The sequence below is a fragment of the Rhincodon typus genome, chromosome 26 (genome assembly GCF_021869965.1).
Source record: "Rhincodon typus isolate 14 chromosome 26, sRhiTyp1.1, whole genome shotgun sequence".
NCBI lineage: Eukaryota > Metazoa > Chordata > Chondrichthyes > Orectolobiformes > Rhincodontidae > Rhincodon > Rhincodon typus.
In genome coordinates this window covers 36,646,463-36,659,666 of record NC_063357.1, presented here as the reverse complement: position 1 = coordinate 36,659,666, position 13,204 = coordinate 36,646,463, and the positions used below count along the sequence as shown (strand labels likewise).

Below are 13,204 nucleotides of genomic sequence, written 5' to 3'. Positions count from 1 at the left end.
CAACACGAAGCCATTATCAAAATAAGCTGTCTACAGAACTTACATTGAAGTCTATGTATATATTTCACTTTATGCCAATAGGGGTGTACGCAGAAAAAAAGTACCATAAAGACAGCAAAAGGGAGAAAGAACTAGAAAAATATACTTTGTGGGGCAAGCAGAAAGCTCCAAAAGGGAACAAGATATGGTACAAGATCATGCTTTTCAGGTGTTAACCAACCCATTAGAGTGAGCTGTTCTCTATTTAAATAACACTACGTTAACAGAAATGGCAAAAATTGCGCGAAGTAATTTCCACTAACACAAGAATAATCTGTATATTTTGCTTACTGAGAAAGAATGGATTTGCAAATTGAACCAGTAAACCACCTCACCTAGTCTTAACTTAATCCACCGAATCATACAGTGCCCTTCAGCCCATCAAGTCTGCACCGACAACTAGAGAAACACCTAAGCTTCAACCTAATCCCGTTTATTAGTACTTGGTCCATAGTCACTTTATCAAATTACCCTGAATTGCCTTCTTGATAAGTCTTCTAATGGGAGACCCTGACAAAGGCTTTGCTGAAATCCATATAAACAACGTCAACTGCACTATCCTCAGTTATAGTGTAAATCTTGCAGCTGCTCCCGAGATTGCAGGCTTAGTTAAAGATAATTTATAAATACATGAATAGGAAAGGTTTGGTGTGATAATAGGTTTGGTGTGATAATGGGCTTGGAGTAGGCAGGTGGGACTAGTTTAGTTTGGAATTACATTCGGCATGGACTGGTTAGACCAAAGGGTCTGTTTCCATGCCATATGACTATGACATGCCTAGTCACTTTCTCAAAAAGGTCAATCAAATTTTCTATGCATGACTTCCCTCTTACAAAGCCATGCTGACTATCCCTAATCAAGTCTTGGCTCTAAGTGGAGATAGATGTTTTCATTCAGAACTTTTTTCCAATTCTTTTCTACAGTTACTGAGAAGCTGAAAAAGTAGGTGCCAAGCGAGATATAGAAATCCAGTCCAGATGACAATTATATTTCAGAGCAGTGCCCCGAGAAATGAATCAGCAAACAAATGCCACCTTTGTTCAGTTGAAACAAGCATAGTGTGTGCACACGTTCTGTCTACAAAGAACAGGGCCCTGTGAATTAAAACACGAGAAAACCACCACCTGCAAGTTAACTTCCAAGCCTCTCACCATTCTTGGAAAATGTTTCGCCATTCCTTTACTGTCACTGGGTCAAAATCCTGGAATTCCCTCCCTAATGGCATTGTGGGTGTAACTACAGCACACGGACAGCAGTGGTTCAAGAAGGCAGCTTACTACCTCCTTAAGTGCAACTAGGGACAGGAAGTAAATGCCAGCTCAGCCAGCAATCGCCCACATCCCACAAGTACATTTTTTAAAAAATACCTTCCAGTACACGGAAGTGAACCACTCTGCAAGCCCAACTGACAATCCCAAACTGGGTTTCATAGTAAATCTTTGCCTGATCAGAATAATCCAGCAATATCATCCAACTGCAGAATCACATCTAATTTTGGATACTATGTTGCTGGTTTTGAAAGCGTGGGCAGGTCGAGTGCTTGTTTGTTGTGAGCAAGTAAAGGGGTAAGCCATTTGAAATAATCCTCAGCCTTGTGGATGTAGAGCCTACCTACCTGGAATTGCTAATGCATTATTAACGCTGTGTTTTTTTTCTCTTGAATTGGTATATTTTACGAATTGTCCTGATGCGCACAAGATGAAAAGCTTCAATAGGATGCGCCTTTTTTCATCAATACTCAAGTACAGTGGGAATAAACAGATCCTTTGCAGGATGACATGCTGCTACTAGTTACTAATCCCAACCCAAAAGGCAATTGCTTGGTCCACAACTTTTCACAATCTATATAAATGATTAAGATGTTAGGACTAATTGCAATAGTTCAAAATTTGCTGATGGCATCAAATTGGATGGAATGCAAGGAGGCTTCAAGAGCACTTGGAAAGGCTGTGAACAGGCTCCAACGTGGCAGGTGAACTATAATGTGAATAAACGTGACCTTATTCATGTGGTAGGCAGAATGTTGCTTAATTGATAAGACGTTGGGAAGTACAGATGTTCAAAGACATCTGTCCATGATTTACTAAAACCCAACAAGCAGTTGCAGCAATTAAGGGGACATTTCAGTGGATCAGAGGACAGAATCAAGATATCTTTCTGCAGTTGCATACAGCCTTGGTGAGACCACACCTGGAGTGTAGTGTACAGTTTTAGTCTCGTTATGCAAAGAAACATTTGCCGTAGAGGACGCACAATGGAGGTTCACCAAATGAATCCCTGGGATGGCAGCTATGTCCCATGAAGAACGATAAGAGAAATGAGATCTGTACTCTGCCCCTCATTCTTTGAAAAGCTGAATCTTAAAGAACAAAGAACAGTACAGCACAAGAACAGACCCTTCGGTCCACCAAGACTGTGTTGATACATGAAGCCTTTATAAACTAAAAACCTTTTGCACCTCTACATAGTACATATTCCTCTATTCCCTGGTTATTCATGTATCTATCGACATGCTTCAAACATTGCTATTGTATCTGCTTCTACCATCTCATCTGGCAGCGCATTCCAGGCACTTACCACCCTGCATAAAAATAACTTGTCTTTCACATCTACTTTAAACTTCTCCGCTTTTACCTTGCGCCTATGTCCCCTATTAATTGACATTTCTACCCTTGAAAGGGACTATAACCAACTATTCTAACCAATTTTGAGAGCTTCAATCAGGTCACCCCTCAACTTCTGATGTTCAAGTAAAAACAAACCAAGTTTGTCCAATCTCTCTTCATAGCTAATATGCAACAAATGAAGCAACATCCTGGCAAACCTTTCTTGTATCCTCCACGTCCTTCTGGTAGTGTAGCTAACAGAACAGTACACAATATTCCAAATGTGGCTGAACTAAAGTACTATACAGCTACAACAGGACTTCCAATTTTTATACCCTATGCCCCATAGAGCATAGGTGAGAAATCACACAACACCAGGTTATAGTCTAACAGACTTATTTGAAAACACAAGCATTCAAAGTCTTACTCCTCCTTCAAGTGTTAATGGTAGAACTAGTATCAGGCACAGAATTCATAAGTAAAAGATCAAAGGATCACACCATTGAGGAGGATGTACTAAACAAATTAATACGTATGTCTAAATCCCCGAATTCCTTTCAAATCCCTGTCCTGTGAAAACTAAAGGTTTTATCAGTGTAAAGAAGAGGTGACGTTTTAGGTCAGACAATGCATGTTAGGTGTGAGGCCTTGTTTGGAATCTGTTGTGTTTTGGTTTGGAGACTGACTAGTTTTATTTCTAAAGTAGGAATTTATAAAACGCCACACATTGACTAACTAAACTCTGTGCTTTATAGAATGTATCTGCAAATACAAATTCACCCCATAGATTCACGTGTGTGCGTGTGCACATGCACGGGGGAGATTGCGAGACTCCCCCAGCGCACGTGCGCGCGCACAGAGAGAGAGTAGGTGTGTAAGCGTGCGTGTGTGCGGCACGTCCAAGAGGGTACTCTTCATCGTCCAGTACTTCCCCAGAGCAGAGAAACTACACCACGTTCTTTGCAGCCTTCAAAACATTATTGATGACGATGAGCACCACACCAAGATCTTTCCCATGCTTCCAATTCTTGCCTTCAAAAACCGTCAAACTTTAAACAGACCATCATTCGCAGCAAAACTACCAGCCTTCAGGATAACATCAACCACAACACGATACAACCCTGTCATGGCAACCTCCGCAAGACATGTCAGATCTTTGACATGGACACTACCATCACATGTGGGAACACCACCCACCACGTGCACAGCAGATACTCATGTGACTCAGCCAACGTTGTCTCTCTCATACACCGCAGGCAAGGATCCCCGGGGGCATGGTATATTGGCAAAACCATGCAGACACTACGACAATGGATGAATGGACACCGCGCAACAAAATCGCCAGACAGGGATCTTCCCTCCCAGTGGGGGGTCACTTCAGCAAGTTAAGGACATTCGGCCCCGGATCTTCGGGTAAAGTCCTCCAAGGCAGACTTCAGGATACACAACAACACAGAGTCGTTGAGCAGAAGCTGATAGCTAAGTTCGGTATCCATGAGGACAGCCTTGACCGGGATCTTGGGTTCATGTCGCACTACACCACACACACACACACTCTTTCCTCGCTCTCTCCCCTACACACCACCACCACCACCACCACCTCCCCCCACCCAACACACACACACACACACACACACACACACGTGAATCTATGGGGCGGATTTGTATTTGCAGATACATTCTATTTAGTTCAAATAGCACACGATTTAGACACAGTCAGTCAAGGCGGTGTTTTATAAATTCCTACTTTAGAAATAAAACCAGTCTGAATCCAAACCAAGACACAAACGGATTCTAAACAAGGCCTCACACCTAACATGCATTGTCTGACTTAAAATGTCACCTCTTCTTTACACTGATAAAACCTTTAGTTTTTCCACAGGTCAGGGACTTGAAAGGAATTTGGGGATTTAGACATACATATTAATCAATTAAAAAACCTTCTAACTGATTACAGATTTAAAAGCATCTTAGGTTTGTTTAGTTCACCCTCAATGGTGTGATCCTTTGATCTTTTACTTATAAATTCTGTGCCTGATACCAGTTCTCTCACTAATACCTGAAGGAGGAGTAAGACTTTGAAAGCTTGTGTTTTCAAATAAACCTTTTGGACGATAATCTGGTATCATGCGATTTCTGACCTTGTCCGCATCAGTCCAGCACCGGCACCTCCACACCATACAGCATTCTTGCAATCAGGTTATCTAGCCCATCCCACTACCAACACGTGGGCCACAGATTTGCTGGTTACAGCAACTGAAGAGCAAGTTCAAAATGTCTCTTTAAAAATGTTTAATGACAGCTTCTACGTCTATCACACTATCAGACAGCCAGTGAGTTCCATACACCCTCACTTGAAAGTTACTAACACTTCCACCTTTACTCACTTCTAATCCTTCTAGTGATTATTTTCATTTGTTTATTTACCTCCGCTAATGAGGACAGGTGCTTCGCATTGCTCCTGTTTGTGCCCATCAAATTTTACACATCAATATGACTGCCATTCAGCCTGCTGTTCCAAAGTTTAAAAAAAAACATCATGGACCATCCAATCTTTCCACATAGCTAAAATTCTTCATTCCTGATAACACCATAAAATTTGTTACCTGTTGCCGTTACTCCAACAACCAGTTTTAGTCTACACTGATTTACAGGGACATACGCAAATTCCCAGCTAATACCCACCACCTGCCTTCAATTAAAAATAACTTCAGAGTTAACAAGCATCAGGGGCTGAACGTCCTTAAATGATGTAAACTACAATTCTGAAAATTTCTCTTTATTGAGTCCCCAGTTCAGAAACTGGCTCAAAAGTACACTGAAGAAAATTTAAAAACCACATACCCCATGAGAAGTGACCTAAAACTGAACTCATTCTTGGTGTATGATCCTTTGTCTAGGTCAGTATGCGCTGCCTACTGTGACTTGAAATAACAGTAGGTTCCCAGAATTGTCACCTTCATAAAGGACCAAAGACCAAGGAAACAGAGCAAAAAGTGTGTTCAGCTAACATCATCTGGATGCCTGATACCACCTTGCACAATAAAAGAGGATTTTGACTGCAGTTTCAGACTGAACATTACTGGGATACAACAGTACTACCAGCTATGGATAGAAAGGATCATTATATCCATTATGACCAGTTACATGGAAATCATCAATTATCACTTCTTTACTCACTACTAATCTTTGTAGCAATTATTTTCATTTGTTTATTTACCACATTGAAGTTCAAAAGAAAAGTCTGGACTCTCATCTTTTAGGTAAAGCATCAAGAGGACAACTTTCATAGAGGTAATGTCTTCAAGGGACTTGCTTTCAACTCCAGGACTAAGCTGACTACACCACACCGATACCTCTTAAGCTGTTGTAGATGGATTCTGCTATTTATCCTTACCTCCAACACTGCAACAGGAAATCAAAACTTTACCATGTTCCCTGACATCTCAGCAGAAAGTGCATTCTCATTTAGCACCAATTCTAAAATGTCAGGAAACCAGTTTCAAATTCTGGTCTCCGCTATGTTACTCTGACTCCAGAGTGTGGCAGCACATTGAGATGCAGCCAAGGGCATCAGCTTTTACACATGGTTGACTATTACGAGACTTTGTATGATTCTTCTTGCACTATGAAAGAAATTGGAGTTTTACCAGTAATATAATTTGTCAGCATGTGAGTTACCGTTAGCTACCGGTAAAATCAAATCTCAAGAATGTAAACCACCCAAGTGATTTCCATTGGCAGGCTACTAAAACAAGATGATGAGTGCTAAATAACAAACAGTTATAATCGAAGAACCAAAAGGATTTAAATACAGTACACCAGTATAAAGGGAGACAATGGTCTCATGGTATTATCACTAGACCATTAATCCAGAGTCCCAGGTAAATGTTCTGCAGACCACAATTCAAATCCCACCATGGCAGATGAGATATACACAGAGAAATATCCCCTTCCTCAGTGATCGGGGAGCCCAGCACTGCTAACAATCTTCAGCCGTAAGTTCATTATGAATTTTCCACCTTGGCCTCCTCCAGAGGTCTCCAATATCACAGGTCTTCAGCCAATTCAATTCATTCCTTGTGATATCAAGAAACAGTGGAGACATTGGATAATGGAAAGGCTGTGGGCCCCAAACACATTCCAGCAATAGGACTGAAAACTTGCTCCAGAATGTGTTGCGTCGTAGCCAGGCTGTTCTAAATAATATTGGCATCTTATGGTCTTACCCAAAAATATGGAAAATTGCCCAGGTACACCTTATTAACAAAAAGCAGGACAAATCCAACCCAGCCAATTATCGACCATCCGTCTACTCTCAATCAACAATAAAAGTGATGCAAGCTTTCATGAATAGTATTATTTAATAGCAATAACCCACTTACTGACAGCCAGTCTGGATTCCACTAGCGCAACTCAACTGCTGACCTCACTTCAGCCTTAGTTATTTTTGTCCACATTTGAAACAAATTCCAAGGGTGAGACAAGAGTGGCTGTCCTTGACATCTAGGCTGCATTTGAGGTGCACTCCCAAAATGGGGTCCATAAGAGGCAAAACTCTCTCTCCACTGGTTTGAGTCATACCTGGCACAAAAGGAAGATGGTTGTGGTTGTTGGAGGTCAGTCATCTCAGTTCAAAGGAGACTTTTGCAGGAGTTCCTCTGGGTAGTGTTCTAGACTCAATCAATCTCAGTTATTTCATCGATGACCTTCCTCCATCATAAGGTTAGAAGTGGAAATGTTTGTTGATGCTTGCACAATGCTCAGCACCACTCCCAACTCCTCAAATATCAAAGCAATCCATAGCCATATGCAGCAAGATCTGGACACCATCCAGGCTTGGACTGAAAAGTGGCAAGTAACATTTACACCACACAAAGACCATCTCCCACAAGAGAACTAACCATCACTATTAGACATTCAATGGTGAATTTCTCACTATCACATAACTACAATGCTCCAAGGGCAGGTCTAGGTTAGGAATCCTACAGAAACTAACTCACCACCTGTCCAGAAATCTGCATTACACAACTCGGGTCCATAACAGGATAGTCCCCACTGCCTTGATACATACAGCTCCAACAAAGCTCAATACCATCCAGGACAAAGCAGTCTACTTGAATGGTAACTTAGTAGTGGCAATGTGTACCATCTACAAGATGCACTGCAGAGATTCACCAAGATTCCTTAGATAGCACCTTCCAAAACCATGGTACCATTATGAAGGACAAGGACAGCAAATACATGGGTACATCAACAAGCTTCCCTCCAAGCCCCTTGTCACCCTGACTTGGAAATATAAGCGCTGCCTTCAATATCACTGGGTCAAAATTGTGGAACTTGCTGTATGTTATTGCCGGCGTAGCTACCGCAAATAAACAAAGCAACAACCCCACCACCTTCTCATGGGCAAGGCAGACACCTAAAGCCCCCATGACTTAATTTTTAAAGAAATGTCTGTAAGAAATATGTATTCAGCTCCTAAAGCCAATTTAGCTATTCCCTTCAATCAAGGCTGATCTGCACCTTAATTTCATTTGTGTCATATCCATTGTGTAATTTTACTTGTTAAATTGAAAATTTCAATCAATCCATGCAATCTAATTTAAGCATAGTTTTGGTTTCAAAAATTTATCAGAAATGGAGATTAAATTTTCCTTTTCTTTTCTGCCCCCACCATGGTATAACTTAAGTTAGAGAGTCTACTGATAATCATGCCCCACTCTTCCACAGATACTATGGGTGAGAAAAGAACATAGACTGGGTAAAGACAATTCCAAAAGATCAAAACTATGGACTTCAAGGGTGGGTGAAATTGTCATTGGTGCTAAAAATACATTCTGTTGGCTGTAGAGTCTGGAGGTTTCTCTCTGCTGCCCTGGAACATATAGCTTTTGACATTCAGCATCCCTTCACTACTGCAGAAATTAAGCTCTTCAATTAGAGGAGTGACAAATTATTTTTAAGAAACACAATGGTTTCTTGGCTATATCATTTTTTAAATGATCCTCGAGTAGGTCATAACCCCAAATCTTAAATTGAACAAAAAACTGTATCTCCAACACATTTTTGTAAACGTAAGCAAAACAGATAGGTCAGAAATACAGGAATAATAAAAACTAGAAAAAAAAGCACATGTAGATGAATCTGTAACAGAAAACTAGAAGACTGAAGCAGGAGTAGGCTCAGACCTGGCTCGCCATTAAATATGGTCATGGCTATCTATCGAGCTCAATATCCTAAAATCCTACCCTCCACCCCATATCCCTTGATCCCTTCTGCCACAAAAGCTATATTTACCTCCTCTTGAGGACACAATGTTCTGGCCTCAATCACTTTTTTTGGTAGTGAATTCCACAGGCTCACTACTCTCTGGGCGAAGAAAATTTCTCATCTCAATCCTAAAAAGGTTTACCCCTTGTCCTTAAACTAGGACCCCTGGTTCTGGACTTCCCGACAATCAGGAACATCCTTCTTGCATGTAAACCGTCTACACTTATTACAATGTTATAGGTTTCCACGAGATCATCACCCATTCTTCTAAACTCCAGTGAATACAATCCTAAACAACTCAATCTCTCCTAATACGCCAGTCCTGCCATCCCACTAATCAATTTAGTAAACTTTCACCGCACTTTCTCCAGATGAAGAACATCTTTCCTCAGATAAGAGACCAAAACTGCACACAATACTCCAGGTGTGGCCTCACCAATGTCCTGTATAATTGTGGCATGACATCCTTGTTCCTGTACTTGAAACCTCTTGTTATTTACACTTGGTCTTCTTCACTGCTTGCTACACCTGCATGCTTAAGTAACTGGAGCATGAAGCCACCCAGGTCTTGAACATTTCTCTCTCAATTTACAAACAGTTCAAATAATGTTCTGCCTTCCTATTTTTGCTAAGAAAGTGGATACCCTCACATTTATCCGCATTATACAGCATCTGCCATGCGTTTGCCCACACACACAGCCTATCCAAAATCTCACTGTAACATTTCTGATTCTTCCTCAAGGCTCACACTTCCACCTAGCTTTGTGTCATCTGCAAATCTAGAGAAATTACATTTAGTCTCACCCAAATCATTAACGTCTATTGTGAATAGCTGGGGTCCTAATACTGATCCCTGCAGTACCCCACTAATCACTGCCTACCATTCAGGAAAAGACCCACTTACTCCTACCCTGTTTTCTGTCTCAATAAACTACTCCAATCCCATGTGCTGTAATTTTACACCTTAATCTCTTACGTGGGACTTTGTTGAAAGCCTTCTGAAAGCCCAAATTAACCACATCTACCAGCTCCCCCGATCAATTCTACTAGTTACATCCTCAAAGAATTCCAGTAGATGGTTTGTAGACCTGTAGCTATACCATTTTAATTTTTGCAGATTATAGAACACAAGTGTTTTAGATTCGAATAGACAAGCCAACAATGAATGCTAAACTCAGTGAGCATTCAATTACAATAGTTTGTAGAATCATGGAATCCCTACAGCGTGCATGTCATTTGGCCCATCAAGTGCACACAAACCCTCAGAAGAGCATCTCACCCAGACCCACAGCCTGCCCACCCCCCTCCCCACCACACACACACACACCACCCCATCCCTGTAGCCCTGCACTTCCCATGGCTAATCTACCTAGCCTGCACATCCTGGATACTATGGGCAATTGGCAAGGCCAATCCACCCAACGTGCACATTTTAGACTGTGGGAAGAAACTAGAGTAACCGGAGGAAACCCACACAGACACAGGGAGAACGTGCAAATTCCACACAGACAGTCACCAAGGGTAGAATCATTCATGGGTGCTGGGTGCTGTGAGGCAGCAGTGCTAACCGCTGAGCCACCAAGCCAGCCCATAGCACTGTATTCACATCGGAGCAAGTCAAAACATCTGAAAATTTAATTCCTACCTTCAATAGTAACTTCAACTTCTGGGTCTTCACTAGTTTCAGAATATTCCTGCTGAGTCGAATCTAACAAAAGTAAATACAGAATATTTATCACTTAGAGATACATCAAACCTTAAAATAGTATTACGTTTACACTTTCTTTCAAATAACACAAAAGAAAATAATAACTAAGAAACATTAAATGTAATAATTTTGAGCAAGGACAAAAAGGACAGAATATGGAAGAGTGGAAGACAAAAGAAATTGACAGAAAAGTGCATCCTCCAAGGCCAAAAGGGAGGTGGGACAAGAAAAGAAATAAATGATGTACCTGGAACTGGTGCGCCGCAAACTGAAAGAAACAAAAACTGAACAAGCAAAGGAAACAAAACGGGGACAAGAATTTACAATGTGAAATTGTCAATCTCTAATACTGAGTTGAGAAGGCCTAAAAGTGCTTAGCTGAAACGTGAGATGTTGCTCCTGAAGATTATGTTGAGCTTCAACGGTGCAGGAAGCCAAGGTCAGAAATGTCAGTGAGACAGAAAATTGACAGAATTAAAACAACAGGCCACCTTAAGCTTGGGTCCCCATTGTGGACAAACCCGAAGTGTGCTGCAATCATCCAATCTAGGTTTGGGCTCCCCAACATAGAGGAGACCACAGTGAACAACAAATTGTGGTGTAAACTGAAATAAGTTAACGTATTTCAAGGAATGCTTGGGGATGTACACATGCAGGAGACAGGAGGCAAACCACTCTGTATTTGGCATGGAAAGTCACTTTGAGCAGTGGTTGGGAGAGTTGGTGACGACTGGAGGTGTGAAACGGGGTATCACTGAAGCAAAGTCCTTTCAGAATGCTGAAATGGGAGGGGAATGTGTGTTTAATAGTATACAATTTGCTGCTTTTGAGACATATGTGCTGAGACAAATGACACCATAAACATTTTCAGCAATATTGGCTGAGGAATAAAGGATAGTCATGAAACTGGCAGAGTGCTTAATGGAATCCTTTATATTCATTTAAGGAACGAGCAGGACTTCGGCTTAATAGCTCATCATAAAAACACCTCTATCAGCGAAATACACCCTCAGTATTGTACTGAGGTGTCAGTGAATATTAGAGATCTTTAACAACACTCCCTAGACATCACATTACTGGTGATAACTGTGTGCGCTGCTGTAAACCCCTGCTAGAGCTGTCTGAATAGTGACTAGATGGAGAGTGCTTTAGTATCTGGAATTAGTGGGGTGGAACAAAATATATCCATGGAAGTGCTGACCAGTTGATCTTCCCCCATTTTCTGAAAATACTCTCATCAAGTTCAGGGTGAAACCTCTCTGTCCTTCTGAAAAAGCGATTGCAGGAACTTCTCAATATTATATTTCCTAAACAAATTACATATACCAAGACTCCAAAGACAACCGTGCACGATTGATCACAGGTGCCAGAACATCAGAGCTTTGGAAGATTGCGTGCTTGTCTGTTTTGCTTTCAAGAATTACCCTAATGGTCAGAAAATGATTTTTTTTTTTTTTTTTTTTTTTAAAAAGTTGAACCTGTAGAGAGAATATTGTATTTTTTTTCCTCCTTTCCTAAAGTGTGTGTGTGTGTTCTGGTTTATTTAAGAGGGATAAACATTTATACTTTCACATTATCAACTTGTTAACCAGTTATTTTGTTTGAGAGTAAACCAATAATTGTAGATATTGAAAGAAACCTGGTCAAGATATTTTACTTAAAAGTCAATATAGATAAAAGTATTTCATTGGCCAACTCAGTAACTGGGAAAGTTATTTTTAAACGTTGTAACCCACTAATCCTTTGTAACGTTTTGTCCCTGTGAGAATGCTTCACATTGAGTCTTTATTATTTTTTCTTCAGGTTAGCAGATAATAGAATACCATACTCAGTCAAGAAAACCTTGTAATTGGTTCCTTATTGTCTCTGGCAAAAAAAAGTCAACTACATTTTAAATTTGAGAGATGAATAGCTTTGTGTTAAAATAAAATCTCTGTGAAGCTAATTGGTGAGGTTGAATACAGGGAAGCCGATTCACCTTTCTTCACTTGGTTGCATAAAGATCCACTCAAAAACAAGTGACAAATTTGAATTGTTGTATCATGTACAACCAGTCTCTTGCACATCTGGTCCAAGTCTGCTTCAACATTCTTCAGCCAGCAGTACTGAGGTGATGATTGATCTCAGCCTCCTCCTCAGGTCCCCAGCATCACAGATACCAGCCTTCAGCCAACTTGATTCAGTCCACATGTTACGAAGGAACATTTGAAGGCACTGCATGGAGCATGTGCTGAATATGGGCATTATTCAAATTTTGTTCATTTAAAATCAATTCTAACATTTTAAACTTTAGCAGGCAGGATAAAGTACGTGAGCAATTATGGTACTAACCACAGACTCGAGTTCTAAATTCACGACAGCAAATTTAATTAATTATCATACCACAACTTCTGGATTGTTGCAAAAATACGATATTATGCCATACTTAATAAGGCTGACTCTTAACACCACTGAGAAGTTGCTCAGCAAATTGTAACCAGTCACTAGATTCAACAATAATCAAGTCCTTCTGCCTCACAGACTAGCAACGGTCAGACTCTCAATCCTGTAGAACCACTGCAAAAGCAGAACACCGCA

At 40.7% G+C, this 13,204-nt stretch overlaps 1 protein-coding gene across 8 annotated transcripts in view; it reads right to left on the bottom strand.

Moving 5' to 3' along the window:
• The window catches only part of LOC109928685 (general transcription factor II-I-like), a 141,438-nt gene that overhangs the window by 61,371 nt on the left and 66,863 nt on the right, over positions 1–13,204 (bottom strand). For all 8 annotated transcript variants that reach the window (XR_007264808.1, XM_048612434.1, XM_048612435.1 and 5 more), the window contains one exon: positions 10,565–10,627. Coding sequence is in view for 7 of the 8 variants with exons in the window: in XM_048612434.1 (XP_048468391.1) it covers positions 10,565–10,627 (63 nt within the window). In the remaining variant the exon portion in view is untranslated. The remainder of the gene's footprint in view (positions 1–10,564; positions 10,628–13,204) is intronic.